This window comes from Jatropha curcas, chromosome 2 (assembly GCF_041381405.1).
Source record: "Jatropha curcas cultivar XTBG-Jc1 chromosome 2, XTBG_Jcur_1.0, whole genome shotgun sequence".
NCBI lineage: Eukaryota > Viridiplantae > Streptophyta > Magnoliopsida > Malpighiales > Euphorbiaceae > Jatropha > Jatropha curcas.
The window spans coordinates 7,728,736-7,747,216 of NC_143152.1; the positions used below are offsets into that span (position 1 = coordinate 7,728,736).

General features: G+C 33.0%; 1 protein-coding gene and 1 pseudogene across 1 annotated transcript; one reads left to right on the forward strand and one right to left on the reverse strand.

The window, feature by feature from the left end:
* Window positions 1–3,774: 3,774 nt before the first annotated feature.
* HRD (Integrase-type DNA-binding superfamily protein) lies at window positions 3,775–4,865 on the forward strand. Its single transcript, XM_012211121.4, has one exon. It carries the CDS (start codon window positions 3,942–3,944, stop codon window positions 4,581–4,583), a length of 642 nt encoding a protein of 213 aa, XP_012066511.1. The 5' UTR covers window positions 3,775–3,941; the 3' UTR covers window positions 4,584–4,865.
* A 4,018-nt stretch (window positions 4,866–8,883) lies between these two features.
* Window positions 8,884–15,303, reverse strand: LOC149498172 (uncharacterized; annotated as a pseudogene).
* Window positions 15,304–18,481: the final 3,178 nt, after the last annotated feature.

Sequence of the window (18,481 nt, forward strand, 5' to 3'; positions counted from 1 at the left end):
TTTAATTAAATCAAATGCTCACTCTTACTAATAAGTTTGTCAATAAACTGAAAATGTTTTCCTCTCTTAAAAGAGGAAAGTAATTTTCCTTAAAAATGGTTAGCTTTTTTTTTTTTTTTTTTTTTTATCAGGAAAGTATTTTTCATTGACTAATTTTCTTGAAACACCAAAATGTTAGAGCATCTAAAAAATTTTTTACTAACAAGTTATTTTTATGAAAACAAATAGATTCTAAAGTTAAAATTTAACTTAAATATTTTCCAACTCCATGAATGTTGAATCTAAAATATTTTTTTGCTTTGAAAAGGAAACATAATTCATTACCTCAAGGGACAAAATCCAACAAACAAGGACATCATCTCAACTTTGGAAACGAGCATATAAAATAGACGCTCTAGCTAAGGAATGAGAGCATCTATTCGCTTGTCTCCGAGCCCATGTGACACTTATATTATGCCTAAGCTCTAAGATTCTCCTACAATCTGAAATTATTAATGCATATTCAGAGTTGTTCATAACCAGTGAACTAACAGCTTTAATAAGGTTTTGGCAATCAGAAAAAGTACAACCATTTAAAGATAAATAATCTTGCGCATACATGAGACAAGAACAAAGTGCAATGGGTTCTAGTATTTCTGGATTGTTATTGCCCTCTTGGTTCCTTGGCACATCCCTTTGAAATCTCCCCTCACTATCTTCAATAATAACCCATAGCCAATAAAGTCCGTTAATGCAAAAATTGCACCATTGATACAGCCAGTCGAAGTTATGTGGAGTGATAGACCCTGCTATATAGGCATGGCAAGACAGCAATGACGTAGACGTAGACGTAGATGTAGGTCTACTGAATTGGTCACAATGCCCCCATTCCAGCATGTACAGTGTGGTGTCGACATTAACATCCATGGCTGAGCATCCCTATTTGATTCCACAACATTTTATTTCTTAATGCCCATATTTTCCAAGCAATAATTACAAGAAATTCAGCAGCTTCTTTCTCTCTAGAGTTGAGGACCTGCAATAAGAATTTTGGATAAGAGATGATAACATTTGGTGCACCAAAACCTCCCAACCTCCATGCACCCATCGACATATTGCAATGAACTAAAATATGATCAGTATCCTCCATATCGTTGCAAAAAAGACATCTCCATCAATATTCATCCGTCTCCGATTCAACCTCTCCTTCGTGGGAAGCAAATTCCTACTAGCACGCCACATAATATCCTTGATCTTTGAGGGAGATCATGTGACATCCGACTAACTATTAAGTAAATGTTTGTATATAAATGATGTATAAAGCAACAACATGACATAATTTTTTAGCATACAGGATGATATCAGCATGACAGGATATAGGTTCAACCAGATTATAGCGTCTCAGCTTGGTTCATTCGGGTTCACGGGTGAACCGGGAAGGGATGTTACAGATTAAGACTCAACACTCTACTCTAAATATCCCATTTAATACTAGAGGTTTCCTTCCTAAATATTTTAAGCTCACATGGCCGATTTGACCGTATAGACTCGCTTGAGATCAAAACGTAACATGAAAATGTCCTTTATCTCAAAAGAGATAATAGGTATCCCAGTAATTGCCCGTATATCCCTAGTACTAAATAACTTCATAAGCTTATTAATATCCCACCTTCTACCTCCTTCCACAAAAAGATCCCTCAATCACATATTAGGATCAACAAAGGATGTGCCCCCATCCACTAAGAAAGTATCCTTTTTTTTTTGGAATCTAAGGATCAGTAGCCACCTTAATACACTCACCATTACCCATCTTCCATCTAACCCTTTGCTTCAACATTCCACTAGAAAACAAAATACTCTTCCATATAAAACTCGGAGTTCTTTCTAAAGAAGCCTTAAGAAAATCCCTCTCCGGAAATATTTAGATTTGAAAATACGATAAAGGAGAGTGTTGGTGTCATTCAATAACCTCTACCATTGCTTGCCTAATATTGAAACATTAAAACAATGGAGATCTCTAAATTCCATACCACCATCCGATCTACGACTACACATCCTATTCTACGCAAGCCAATTTATACCTCTACCACCATCTCGCTTTGCCCCATCAAAATTTATTTATTACTTTATGCAACTCATTACAAGTAGATAAAAGAAGTAGAAAAACACTCATACAAAAGGAAGGGACAGCTTGGGCTACTGATTTTAGAAGAACCTGACGCTCTACTCTAATCTATTGTTCCACTCATTTATCCTTCTACTAAGCCTATCCTTTATATATATATATATATATATATATATATATATATATATATATATTTTTTTTTTTTTTTTTTTTAATTTCTCCCGATAAGCGAAGGCAATCCAAGATAATTCCCCCCACCTAATGGACTATGAACATCAAGGATTCTCGAAATTTTATGTCTTAACTCATTATTCACTGATTGGCTCGAGGCTTTTTCATATTGATTAAGGATAACCCTAGAAGCTTCAAAGACATTTGCTATAAAAAACAAAATAGAATCATCCGCAAATAAAAGATATGAGGTTCTAGGACACTTGCTCCTTGCCCAACACCCATGAATAAGACCCCTCCTTTGCGCATCTGAAAATAACAAAGACAGACCCTTCACACAAATAATGTATAAATAGGGAGAAAAGGGATCCCCTTGTCTAAGGCCTCTCCCAGGTTTAGGCCCAATTCGACTACCATTATAATTAATTTAAGAAATAATCTATATAAATAACAATCAAATTAATGGGTACATTTTCCACGCTGATTAATTAAGATTTACTACTATAACCAAGAAAAATAAAACAGTAGCAAAAGGGTAAAAATTCCTCAACAACCATAAAAAAAAAAAAAAAAAAAAAAAAAAAAAAAGCCAAATCTCACTAGAAAGGCAAGGGTACCAGAGATACCGCTAGGTTTGAAACTGCTAATTAACAAGATGTTTCTAATTAAGTTCTAGAAAAAATGAAATATTAGCATATATATGTTACCCTAATAAACTTTAACTGATAATGTTACAGAAGTTGTCTCCATAACCTTAGTAGAAGAAACCAATTAGTTTTTTATTTGGTTCAAAACTTATGAATTGAAGGACTGATAGTTTCAAATTAAAAATTTTGAGTCTTTAACTTATATATATTTTTAAGATTTTAAGAAATTGTTAAAGTCAGGAGTCTAATCTCCAACTCCTCGAGCATTAAATATTCAAACTATAGCTTATGTTATACTTTTAGAGAGGGTAATTGGCCTGTCATATGGACTTTGATAGTGTATAGGATATACCATATGCACATATACCCCGTTTTTTGCTTTACACGTATGCCCTCAATCTCATGTTGGTATTGGCTGCTATATGACTCACATAACCTAGTTAGGTCTATATTTCCCAAATGGAAATCAGACGATAGATAAGATAGATAAGAAATAATATAATTTAAGGGATGAAGTGAAAATTAATTAGAAAAGAAGAATAATTATAATTAAATCAGTTGTTTAAGTTAGCATTAATGGAGAGTAATGAGTGGCCAAAGTAATTAGGAAATTTTTTCTCTGTCAAATCAGTTGGCGTGAGAGAAGAATAATATGTTTCTCTTGTTTCATGATAAGCTTGTCTGTACAAAAGTGTGATTTGGATCTCAGCTTTTGCATTTTTTTGAATCAAAATATAAAATAAAATCTAATAAAACAGTGAAGGAAAACGATAGATGGCTATAGTTGACAGTTAAGTATAAAAAGTATAGAAAAGCAGTTAATATATATTGCCGCAAAAACGCAATCCAACCCAGATGTCCAACAAAAAGCTGGCTTACACCCCGACTCTTCCCGGACAGCAGTAGATTAACAACTGGTTTGCACTGAAACCCTCCTCATAAAATGGCTTCCCTCGCCTTCTCCTGCTTGAAACTCACAATCTTCCCGCCAATATTCCTTGTACTAACTAAACACCACCATGCATTACTCGCAACAACAGTCCAGCAACTCTACCGGCAGCGAAAACAACGCCGCCTCTGCTTCTGCTGCTCGACCCGCAGGGCGTCACCCAGTTTATAGAGGCGTTAGGCGTAGGAGTAGTGGAAAATGGGTGTCTGAAATTAGAGAGCCTAGAAAGCCTAATAGGATTTGGTTAGGCACATTTCCTACGCCGGAAATGGCTGCTATAGCTTATGATGTAGCTGCTTTGGCGCTTAAAGGTAGAGATACTGAGCTTAATTTCCCTAACTCAGCACCATCTCTGCCTGTACCAGCATCTACATCCCCGCGTGATATTCAGGCGGCTGCTGCCTCTGCAGCTTCTGCTCTAGGGGCTGCAAGAGACGCTTTGGGAATTGGAAACAATCAACTGGAGATCACTAATAATAATTATAATTATAATATTAATCAAACAGTACTAGGGCAAGAAAGCTCAATTATGACTGATCATCAATTTGTTGATGAAGATTTGATATTTGATATGCCTAATCTTCTTGTCAATATGGCTGAAGGGATGCTTCTTAGTCCTCCTCGCTTGGATTTTTCTGCTTCTGCAGATGCTACTGATGATGATCATCAAAACCCTTCAGTGGGGGAGCAAAATCTCTGGAAATTCCCTTAATTATAATTATAATTATAATTATAATATTATATATATCTGTGTAATTAATAAAAGTAATACTTTCAAAATAAAACTTGATAGATTAAGAAGTAATATCTTTTGTACTGTGGAAAGATATTACTGAAGGTGGTGGACCAGGGCATGAACAAAGAGTGGGTTTGTTTTTCTTTTTTATTTATTAATTTTAATTTTTGTAAAGGGTTAATTTCTTTTTCTTCTCTATGTTGGGTTTGCTGTAGTTGCACCTTTGCTGTTATGGTGATGCTTTGTGGAGTGACTGAAAGGAACCTTTTTTTTTTTTTTTTTTTTCTAATAATAAAAATTTCTGATTATCAACTTCTCAGTATCCTTTTTCATTACAACACCAATATGTTGTTGACTATTGTGCTAGTTTTTAGATTGTCTTCCAGCAGTTTTAACCATGGCATCAATCTATGTGGTCGATTATGGCCATTAACTGCCACCAACAGAATCTGCAACCACCAACTTAATTATTCATTATCAGAAATTAAATATTTCCAAATAAAATACCTTATCATATCATATCCAAGCCTTCAACAACAGACAAGAGCCGCCATTTTTTATAGCTCTGCATATTTGCAAGTCATTAACTCTCGTCCGAAATTATTACAGTATAATATAAATCTCCATGTCATTTATACCCCCTTGCCATTAATTAAATTTAAAACTGCATTTATTTCAATATAAATATATCAATAATAATTGCACTTATCCTAATAAAATTTTAAATCTAATAACTGGGAATGTCTTGTTGTAACAGTTTTATTATATAAATTCATTATTAATGTATTCAATATGAAAAAAATTAAAATGAAGCTTTACAAGTATGTATAGATGAGAAGGGAAATTAACTAACGGACCAGATATTATATTATGCTTTTTCAATACTTTTCTGTTCAGTTCTCAAATCAAAAGGAATAATTATAAGCAAACATATCGCATCCAATACGGTTTGGTGAAGAAAAGCATAGCCCAAGTTGCTAGGTTTAGTCAATTTAAATCATTAGGATGTTGAATGCTTCTTCTTCTGATTCACAACATAACTTATTTTTAATTATATAATGTCTTAGTTATTAATTAATTAAGTAATCAATATCAATAACATGTTAGTAAATTAATTAATTATAGTGTAGCAATTTACATTTACATAAAAGCCTTTTGATAGGTTAAAATAACATATGTTGGTGCTGCTTAAAAGACATGTGGCCCAGCTTAAACTTGACGTGTCACTCTCAACAAGTTGGATGGGCGACACGTGGCAAATAAAACAGTGGAAATTGTGACGGGTGAGATGCTGATATTTGACCTTCCTGTGAGTATTGTCCCCTACAACTCATGCATGGTGTGTATATAGTAATGTCTAGGTGCATTTAATATATAATCACTTGCCTATATGCTCTCCCATTTGGTGGGTGGTATCTATGGACCTAATTCCACTAATTAGAAACCACAGACGTAAAGAGGCAGGCATGACCACAGTTATAGAAGGGATAAGTTAATTTTAGTATCTCTCAACTTTCAATTTTCTTTTTTGCTATTTTCGTGTATGAATGAAAAATATTTTGAATCAGGTATTTAAATTTTTTAATAATTGCAATCAGGTTTTGCGGTGGACTTTAATACCCGGAATAATAGCTGGGTATGTGCGGAACGCACTTTTGATACGTTGGTGCTGATGTGGTTAAATTTTTTTTCACGTCCTCATAAATTTTTTTTCACGTCCTCGTAACCCGTCGACTCCACCATCAAGCCTCACTTTATTTTCCCCCTAACGTGAAGAAACTCAAGCATCACTTTGAATTTTGTTTGTTCTTTTTTTGGAAAATGAGCAACAAATCCGTTGGCTAACTGCTTGGTTTGGAGAAAATACGGGCGTGCCAGGTATGTGAAGTATACTAACTGAGGAATTATTATCATATTTGATCTGACTTCCAGGCTGTGGGTTGGATCCACAGTAAACACTTCACCGATTGTGCAATTTAAAATAAATTTGAATAGAGCAAATTGCAAAGAGAGCTTGATTGCTTAAAATGTAAAGGAAATTTGATTACTTGAAACGTAAATTGCTTGCTTAAATTGAAAAGAGCTTGCAATTACAGTAAATGTAAATAAATAATGTTTAGGAAAAATAAAGACAATGCTTTGAAATTAAATTGTTTGACTCATTGGAGAGTTTAATTTGAATTCATCGGAGAATTTTGGTTGGTTTTGTTGGTCTCTCTTGCTGCTTTTATAGGTTCCACAGACAATTATCAAAAGAAGCCACTGATACACGTTTCCATTAACTCATTTGGTCTCCCACCATCCTGTATGCGAACAACTGCTGGAGGAATGCGTTTGAGGAGTGCTTTTTTTGTTCAAATGCAGCCCACGTCTCTATTGTCTCTTTCTTTTAATTAATTAATTAACTAATTAATAAAAATTAATTAATCAATTAATTACCCAAAACAATATTAATTGGGCCCTAATTAAATAAAATCCAAGCCCAATCCAAAATACTAAGCCCAATTCTAAAAAATCACAAAAGAATCCAACAAATGCCCCCGTATTAAGTTGGCCTGATATTTCATGCTTAATATGTTAATCCATTTTGAAAATTTTAACCCATTTATAATTAAAAGTACAAAAATTAAAAATACAATCCCAACAAATAAACAAAAAAACCTTTATTTCGATCACAGTTATTTTTACCAATTTGGTGAATCAAGGAGAGATTACTTTCTTATTATATAGCCCACAATATTATTTCGGCACATAAAACCTCTAATGAATTTAAAAGAAAAAAAAAACCATAATATTTCGTTCACTTTCTCTTTTAAGCCGCCATCCTTCATGGTTGTTTTCCTCCGGCAACAAAACCAATTTTGATGATAAATCTTTGCATTCTTGCTTGGGCCAATTTTGGCCCCCTGTGCACGCGCGATTCCATCTTTCTTTTATATATATATATATATATATATATATATATATATATATATATATATAAGGTGTCTCAGTTTCTTTCTTCTTTTTTTTTATGTTGCGCGCCCTCGTTAATTGCCACTGTCAGATCAAACTCACAAATTCTACTTTGCGTTTTGCAAAGTTACGATTCTTTTTTTTTTTAATAATATATATAATAACTAATATACATGTATATAAATAAATATTTAAATAAATAAATAATATAAATATATATATTCTTAGAAATAATATATTATTTTTTATATGAATATAATAGAAAAGTGAGTTTTTTTTAGATGACAGTGAATTTGTGAAATGGAAATTAATGATTTGGTTCGGTGTTTTGTCTTTGATTAATTTTTGAAGAATCATAACCATGGAACTAATAAAAAATTATTCCAAAAGCACCAAATTTTCGATACCAATTCCACTGGCAACATGTTTCCAAATTTTGGCATTAGTGAAAATAATTTCCTACTCCGATTAAGGGGAAAAACTAGTTCCTCTGAAATGAAATATAAATTGTGTACCTTTAATTTTTCGATGACAGGTTCCACTGCTTCGTTTGCTAACTCTTGGGCGGTGCATTTGCTAATGCACCAGCTCCTCAAGTAAGTTCCTTTGTTGAACTTTGCACCCCTCTTTTCTGCCAAGTTCTTTCAAGGGACATTTGTGACTGATTCCTCATCATCTCTATCAGCTTTTTCTAGATATATTTTCCGAATTGGGGCAACTCCCCTGGCTCATTCGTCGACAGTTTCCTCTTTTCACTGATTAAGATTTAGGTGTTCCATCTATCTCTTCTCCACAAGTATGTTCTCTATCACACCTGCATATCTTTGTTTGATCTACAGCTTCCTCTAAGGTACAGGCTTGGATAGAGAGTCATAGGACATAAGGTACAGGCTTGGATAGAGAGTCATAGGACATACTACTATGCTATTTCATAGCATTAGTGGACCTAGCACCAGTTTCAAGATACGATCATCAACTGACTCTCTTTTTTTTGAATTTTTTTTTTTGGATTTGTATATTTAAAGTCGTGAATCAGCTTTTACACATTTATGAAAGAAATGGACATGAATAGGTCTATTTACTTTATTCATGATTACTGTCGGATCAGCTATGTCACCTGCCTATAATTGTTGTATTGCTTGCTACAGGTGACCTTTCTTAATGGGACTGTAGGATCAACCCACTGCCATTGCTGATGATCCTTCATTTCCCACCTGGTGGAATATTACTCCTTGAGGTAACAGCTAATGGCATTTCTCTTGTGCGGCTCTCCTGTACTACTTGATAGCCAATAAGCGTTTCCTTTAGGCCCTTATGACCATCAAAAAAATATGATCTTCTGTTTCAGCTCAGGTTTCAACAGGCTCCTGATATATGAAATTCTTGAATTCCCAGGGGTGCTGAGGTCGACTTCCTCCAAAAGATATTGGACTTCAGTAAGAACATTATCCAACTTAAGAAATGTTAATTCTTCCCCGAAGATCACTTCAGCACCATTAACCTCAAGGTACTCCTCTGTAGCTAACCTTTCAAATAGTTGTTGCAAATAAATTATGGAGATAGTAGTTGCAGCTGCTGCCATCTCCTTATTAGTATATGACTTAATAGTCATGAAGCTCTGAGATATTATTAGTCTTTCACCTCAGCCTTTTGTAAGGCACGATGACTAATGATGGCATTGAACCAACTCCAGAAGTCTTTACAACTGATGAGCTATCAGAAGATGTGCTAGGATCCTCTGAATCTTCTCTAATTAAACACTCTAGTTGTTTTGTGGGTCCAAGTCCCTCTAAAAATTTTTGCTGCCAATATTGTTGCGACTGTTTAGGTGTCTTCACGGACTTCAAATTAACCTGTAGCTTCTTTAATTGATCAATCATACCCCTCAAATCTACTTCAACAACGTTGATAGATGCTACAAGTGGGAAAGGATCCTCATCAATCAGCATTTGCTCTTTATCAGGGAACGTCAACACTCCTCTATTAATGCGATCCTGTAGAGCATTCCTGAACCTCCAACAGTTATTAGTATTATGGTTCCAGGAATCATGGTACTTATAGTATTGCTTGCACTTCATCTCTTCTCTTATCGGCAGCTTATAACCAAATGGAAGAGATATAAACTTTTCCTTCAGTAAGAAATCAAATATCTCCTGTCTTAAAAACATCAAATATGAATTGAGTCTCTGAATTGGATATCTTCTTCTGAGGAGCTGTCTTTATTGGAGCTCCATGGTTTGGACACACAAAGGAACCTGCATTCACCAAGTCAGCCACAATTATTTCCTGATGAAGCTCCTGAGAGTAAGTTCCTGGTAAGCTTCTTTTGATCTATGATTCTTGTTTCAGCAACTCTTCATATCCTGCTACCTTAGACTAGGCATAGCCTGTTCAATGAACTGCTGGTTCAAGATGTTTAAAATTTTCAACCAAAATCGACCCTTCAACCTCCGGTTTCAGTTCCGACACGGTTCCAATGAACCGACGGTTTGAATTACTGTTCCGATTCGGTTCTGGTATTACGCAAATTTTTAAAAAAATTCATAAAAAATTGATTCTGAATTTATAAATAAATAATAATTTTAAAATGTTTAGATTTTATTAACCAAATAAATTATTATAAAATTTTAAAAGAAAAACTTCTATTAACTTAGAACTATTATTACATTAAATTTACAAATTTTGCTAATTCACTAATATAGAAAATTATAATTTTTTAATTTTAGGCTTGAATTAAATTAAAATTGAAAAATTTTAAAATTTTAATTTAATTACCTACGTATCCTCTTGGGAGTTAGAGGAAATCAAAGTCCACGTAGTTCTTTTTTTTATTACAATGGAAAATAAGCTTCCAATTATTACAATTAATTTTAGTCATCGGTGCCACTAGTCCCCGTTAATGAGCCGGAATCATCATCATCGCTTAAATTTTATTGGTTTTGAGATCTCAATGCCGCTTTAGTCCAATCGTCAATGCATTATTGCATTTCCATATTATTTGGCAATAATCTTGACTATGTTGGATCTAAAATTTATCCACTCGAATTAAAAGCTTGTTCCACTACAACAGTAGAAATTAGACAAACAAGAATATCTTTTGCAATTGAAGCTAAGACTGAAAAGTGATTTGCATGTTTTTTCCACCAACCCAAAATGTCAAATTTTATTGGGTCCTCATCCGCATTATCACCTAAAAACTCAAAATCTGTGCTAATATATGTCTCAATTTCTGTGTATGATTGTGGACCCTCCCTTGATTTTTTTTTGAAATATTTTGCATGAAAGTAAATTGTGTAGAATGAAATTTAGAGGATTGTGTTGTTTGTGGATGTGATACTTGAGGAAGGGTAGATACTAATTTAGAATACTCATCATACAATTGACGGACATACTTTAAAACATTATAAGTAAGAGAAAAATAATCTACTTCAATATTAAAATATGCATAATAAAGACGAAAAAATTCTTGTAATGCAACTAATTTAAATCGAGGACAAAGAAAAAAAGCAACTCAATTAAAATCAGAAATTTTAGTATAATATTTTAACCATTTAGTTTTCATTATGAATATACAATCTTGTAAATCATCATCATTTTCATTTTCAGTTATTGCACTACTTATTGTCAAACAATGAAATGGAAATAAATGGGAAGTAGGATAATAGACACCACTAAAAATTCTTGTATAATTTTCAAAAACTTGCAAAATATCTAATATTTTTTTACAAATAGTCCAATTGGTTGGATAAAGTTGAAAATGTGATGCATGCAATTGCATAAATGAAGAAAAAAAATATCTTTATATTCATAAGACTCATTTAATAGTTTATAAGTTGAATTCCACCTCATGGGAATATTTCTTGAAAATTTTTTATATTTTTTTTCCCATAGAGTGACAAATATTTTTAAATTCTTTTCTAACATATCCATGTGTCCATAAATGATTTAAAGCATTTTTTATTGGACGTAAAAATACATTTAATGTTGTTAATGCATCTTGAACACATAAATTTAAAATATGATATGCACATTTAGTGTGAAAAAATTAGCTACCAAATTTGGGTTGACAAAGAGTTTTTAATTCATTTATTGATGTCGTATTTGCACTAGCATTATCAAAATTAATTGTAAAAATTTTTTTAGTCAAACCATATTCTTCTTAAATAATATTATGGGCGGTACGAGAGTCATCAAAAACTCTAAGTGCAATAATTCTTTTTTGAATTTTCCATTTATTGTCAATCCAATGCGAAATAACACTCATATAAGAATGAGTTTGCCATGCATCACACCAAATATCACAATAAATAGCAATTTTATCTTCAAAATTTGCAAATATATTTTTTAAAATTCTTTTTCTTTCAAATAAATAGATAAGATAGTCATTTTAAGTGTATTCCTTGGTATCCTTTTTGCTAAAGAATTTAATGCTTTTTTACAATAGTTATTCTATCCAATATTTTTTACCAAATGAAAAAGATAATCGTTCCATACAAAACATTTTAGCCATTTCACTTTTATTAATTTTAGGAAAAATTATTATTTCGTCCCTGAGATTTTACATAATTATTTAAGTAGTCCTCAAAATTTATACATATATATATAACGTCCCCGAGGTTTACCACCGTCATATTAATTGGTCCTTCCGTCAAAAAAATACACTTTTTCCATTAATTTTCAGAAGAAAAGACGAAATTATCCTTTGGAAAAATAATTATTTCGTCCCTAAGGTTTGCAATAATTATTAAGTAGTCCCTGACATTTATACAAATATTTATAACGTCTTTGATGTTTACTTCCATCATATTAATTGGTCCTTCCATAAAAAAAAACTTTTTCAGTTAATTTTGAGTGGAAAAGACGAAATTATCCTTTATAAGTTTTCATTGACATTATTATTAATCCATTTCCTCTAAAATACCTAAAACTCACATTTTCACCATCTTTTTCAACCCAACGCGGTCTTCATTGCCACCATCGTGTCAATGAAAAATATCATCTCCATAACCAAATCACCATCAAAACTAAAACCCTACATCCAAATTCAATCAAGTCATCATCACCCTTCATCCATTTATCTCTTTCTCCTTGATTAGAGGATTTAGGTTAGTTTGGTCATTCTATTAAAAATTAACAGCAAAAAGTGTGTTTTTTGACGGAAGGACCAAATAATATAACGGAAGTAACCTCAGGAACGTTATAAATATTTTCCGTTTTAGTTTTGTTGGTGATCTGGTTATGGAGATGATACTTGACAGAAACACGGTAGTAGCAATGAAGAGCGCGTTGGGTTGAGGAAGATGATAAAAATTTGAGTTTCAGGTATTTTAGAGGAAAGGGATTGACAATAATGTCAATGAAAACTTATAAAGGATAATTTTGTCTTTTCCACTCAAAATTAACGGAAAAAGTGTATTTTTTTTTATGGAAGGACCAATTAATATGACAGAAGTAAACCTCAGGAACGTTATAAATATTTGTATAAATGTCGGGGACTCCTTGATAATTATGGCAAACCTCAGGGATGAAATAATTATTTTTCCAAAGGATAATTTCGTCTTTTCTTCTCAAAATTAACGGAAAAAGTGTATTTTTTTTACGGAAGGACCAATTAATATGACGGTGGCAAACCTCAGGGACGTTATATATATATGTATAAATGTCGAGGACTACTTAAATAATTATGTAAAACCTCAAGGATGAAATAATAATTTTCCTTTAATTTTATCACTATATTTAAATAGAGGAGTGTTAAGATCACCATACCTTGATGGCGATAATGGAGTTTGAGTTAGATCCGTTCCTACCTCACTTGGATGATGTGATTTTAAATGCCTATTGAGAGTGTCACAGCCTCCTCCAAGCTTGAATGCATATTCTTTTTTGCAATAATTACATAAAATCGCATTGATTTCTCCATTATCTTGAACTATTTTTGCAAAGTGCTTCTTGAAAATATCTGATTTTGGTTATTTACCTATTAAAATATTAGGGAATGTTGCTTCTTATGGTGGATGACGACGAATATAACGTTCCTCAACTAGAGTTTGATATTAAACTTCATCATTAAATTGTGGTGAAAAATCAATGGATGGGTTGTTTGAATCAATTTCTTTCACGCTTTAAGCAATTCGCTTTCTCTTGGAGCTTTGTGAATTGTGTGCCATGTTTTTAAATGAAATTATGGAAAAAAAAAATGAATAAATGGAATATGAAATCAATGGAATAAGTTAAAATTATTATTTTCAAATACTAAGAAAATTATTTTAAAAAATCAAATGAAGTAAATTTAAGAATGGAAAAATTGAGATTAGAAGGAATTTAGAATTGGATATATGAAAATAAAATAAACAATAGATAATTTCAATAGTAAGGAAAATAAAGTAATAGAAAAAATAATGAACTATTGAATTTAAGAGAATTTTGACTGAGAATAAGAGGAAAGTTAGGATATAATTGGTTGTTAAAAAAAATCATCAACTCATTATATTTATACATTTTTTTCATTTATTAGTTTCCCAAATTGTCTCTTATAACAAAAAATAACAATTATATTTTTGGATAATTTAGTAAATCATAATAAATAAATAAATAATTGATTAAAAATGAATAAAATTTATTTACCAAAAAAAAGAAAGTTAAAAGTCACCTATCATATCAAAAAACTACCTCTTGCACTATTTTTTTATACACTTGAAAGTTTTTTTTTTTTTTTTTTTTTTTTTTTTTACAAATCAACTATTCATGTACCATTTTTTTTGTATAAATTAAATCAAATCATGTGTACTTTTTTCACCACTTTTTATAAATTAGGTACCATTGTGTACTTCTCTTCACCATAAATCAAATCAACTACAATCAAATCAAGTGATATAAATTTTTTTATAAAAAATTTTAAGCTAGAAATAATTTCGTTTGTGCATCCGGTTCGAACCGGATCGGAACTGCCGGTTAACTGTCGGTTCAGGTTCATATTTTAACATTCACATGAACCTTAACCTGCCATTGAACTGCCGGTTTTGGTTTAAAATTTTGAACCACCGGTCCCAATCCGATTTCGATTTAAAATTTTGAACCACCGGCCCCGATCCGGTTCCTGTTTGTCTACAGTACGGTTTGATTCCGGTAAGAATCAAACTAGTGGCCATGCCTATCTTAGTCGCCAGCTCATAGAAATCTCTAAACTCCATCCCTTAGAATTTCTTCCTCAGCTTGAAGTCCAAGCCTCTCCGAGACATCTTGACAAACTCGTGTTCAGGTAAGAATGCCTTATACCTGTTTCTCAACTTCTTAAACCTTACAATAAATGAGTCAGTCATCTCTCCACTTCTTTGTATCAGCTTGGATAACTCGGCCACATGAACTTTTGGCTCAACTCTAAAGAACTGGGTATGGAAGGGATGCTACATCTTATACCATGAATTGACTGAGTTCCTCGGAAGTGTTGAATACCAGGTGAAAGTTGTACCTGTCAAGGAGTTAGAAAACAATCGCAACTTATAGTTAGCAAAGTTCTCTAAATTGGCTAGTTCCCCACATTGGATGGTGAATCTAGCTATATGCTCCACGATCGATTGTCCATCTTCTCTAGAGAATAATGTGAAGTCTGGAATTCTGTACCCCTGGGATAAGGGTTCTCTCTATCAATGGTTTTTGAACAAGGCTTCACAAACTTTGGGCGGCCAACTTATCCAAGGCAAAACCCATACAGCTCCTACATAGCGTTCCTCAGAACATCCATGGTGCTTGGGGAATTTGAGGAATCAAAAAAAAAAATAGCCAAATTAATTGAAGTAATCAAATTTTTTTATGAATATACCAGATTTGATTAAGGGATTGAATTAAATCAAACCAAATTTATTAGAGTTGACTTTATTCTTTTAATTTTGTGATTTAACTTATTATTGATTAAAATCAGACAGAAATATAACTAAAAAGATTACTTTTACGTGAATAAAACCCAACAGATAACAAAATATTCCAATTTTGATTCAATATACTTAATTTTGGTTCCGCTCGATTTAGTTTATTAATTCTTTTATAAGAAAAAAGCATAGTATGTTTTTTTTTCTTAATTGGTTAATTGGAAATGTATTATGTACAAGCAAAATTTAGTACATAACACATTCTTTTATAAAATCATGATAATTTTATAATTATTTACTAACTTGTAAAACCACATACATACCAAATTGAAATATCTGAATTTAAAATTTATTGAATCGAATTTCTGAATAAACTAAATTAATATTTTCAATTAAGATCATTTGGATTCAATTTTTGGTTTCAAAAAAAAAAAAAATAATACTCACCCTATCCTGCACATACGTAGATATATATGTACCAAAATATTGAATGTATACATCTATGTATGTATATGTGTATGATTGTCCTTTCTGAACTTCTTGATTAAAAAAGAGAAGTTCATAAAGTTCTTCTATTTTTTTGAGGAATTTCTTTCTTTTTTATGCATTTATCTGGTAAATAATAGAAACAAATATCTAACCGTATGTTTTGATGGGAAGTAACACAAAATAACTTCACAACAAAAACTTTTCCACTTGAATGAATCTATTAGAAGTAACAATGAGCAACAAATTCAAGCAACACAAGCTGTCTCAAATCATGCACAATCAAAAACAACATTCACTACACGAACACAAATCTTTTTACGTGGAAAACTCCTCCGGTGTGAAGGATAAAAACCACGGGACCTCTCCTCCGGTCCAAGGAAATGAAGTTCACTATCACAAATATTGTCTTACAAATTACAGCAAGCTACAACCACAAAAAATGTAGCTATACCACAAACAATCACAAACAAATGTGTAGCAACACAATGGAGTGATCACAAAACACAGCTGTTGTTCTAAAATACATTTAAAATGTTCTACTCATCCAAAAATTAAACTGATCAGCCAGAATCTATAATTGGATGTTTGGAACATGCTCACCAAAAATTAGCTCAATCCGACAAAGGATGACTGCCGAAACGCTGAAGAAGATGAAGCTATGCAGAGCTGGAAGCAGAACAGGACAGCTTCGGATTCAGAGCCAGAACTCAATCTCTGAACCACCAAATCAAAATCCCTTCGGTGAGAATTAAGAAAAGAGAGCAAAGAACAACATATCCAAAAATCACAAAGATCCAACGGTTGGAACTCCGGGAATCTCCAGAACATGATGGCTGGTGCTGGATGGGGCTGTGCAGAAAAAACCCTCTCCTCTCCTCTCCTCTTCTTTTCTATTTTTCTCACACGGTTTTTTTGAATGTGTGTGTCGATCACATAGCAGCCAAAAACATCAGAAATATGGCTGTTAGTTGAGGGGCAAAAATGTAAAACAATAATTAGTTTAATGGACTTCAAAATATGGGCTTTTACCACATAGGAAGGGAACCCAAACCCAACAATTCTGCCCCTTCCCGACTATGTGGAAGAGGTGCCCAAACCGGCACTTAAATGACATATTTTAAACTTCATTCTTGGTAGAGACTTTGTGCACATATCAGTACCATTATCATCCGTATAAATCTTCTCAAGCTCAACTGACTTAGAATCCAAAACATCACGGATCCAATGATATCTCACATCAATATGTTTAGATCTACCATGAAAAGTTGGATTCTTACCAAGATGAATAGCACTCTGGCTATCGCAAAATAAAACATACCTTTCCTGAGTAAAACCAAGCTCATTCACAAACTTTTTCATCCATAGCAACTCCTTACATGCTTCAGTAGCTGCAATGAACTCATCCTCTATAGTAGATAAAGCAATACATTTCTGCAACCTGGATTGCCATGCCACAGCTCCCCCTGCAAATGTAATCAAGTACCTAGAAGTAGACTTTCTAGAATCAATATCCCCAGCCATATCAGAATCAGTGTAACCACAATGCATAAGCTTTTCAGACCCAAAACACAACTTCAAACCTGAAGTACCACGGAGATATCTCAATATCCATTTAACTGCATTCCAATGCTCCTTACCTGGATTAGAAACAAATCTACTAACTGTACCAACTGCATGAGCTATATCTGGTTTAGTACAAACCATAGCATAGATCAAACTTCCTACTGCAGATGCATAAGGAACCTTTTGCATGAATTCTTTCTCTTGCTCATTGGAAGGAGACTGCTTCACACTCAATCTAATAGATGTAGGAAGAGGTGTACTTACAGCCTTAGCCTTAGCCATATTGAACCGTTGTAGTACCTTCTCAATATACTTCTCTTGTGAAAGCCATAATTTCTTGCATCTTCTGTCACGAATGACCTTTATGTAAAGAATTTGCTTTTCCGGGCCTAAATCCTTCATAGAAAAAGACTTGCTCAAGTCTTTCTTCAAATTCATAATTCTGGAGGAGTTAGGACCTATAATAAGCATATCGTCAACATACAACAACAAAATGATAAAGTCATTGTCAGAAAAACTTTGCACAAAAACACAATGATCAGAAGTAGTCTTTTGTAGCCTTGCTGAACCATAACAGACTCAAACTTCTTATACCACTGCCTTGGTGCTTGTTTTAAACCATTCAAGCTCTTTTTCAACTTGCAAACATAATTTTCTTTGCCCTTCACCACAAAACCTTCAGGCTGCTCCATATAAATTTCCTCTTCTAAGTCACCATGAAGAAATGCAGTTTTCACATCCATCTGCTCAATCTCTAAATCAAGTGTAGCAGCTAAACCCAAGATAACCTTAATGGAAGACATCTTAACCACTGGTGAGAAAATTTCTTCAAAATCAATCCCTTTTCTCTGACTAAAGCCCTTGACAACTAATCTCGCTTTATACCGTGGGGATGATGAATTCTCTTCATGCTTCACCTTATAGATCCACCTATTCTTCAAGGCTTTTCTATCTTTAGGAAGCTTCACCAGTTCAAAAGTATCATTGTCATATAAGGATTGC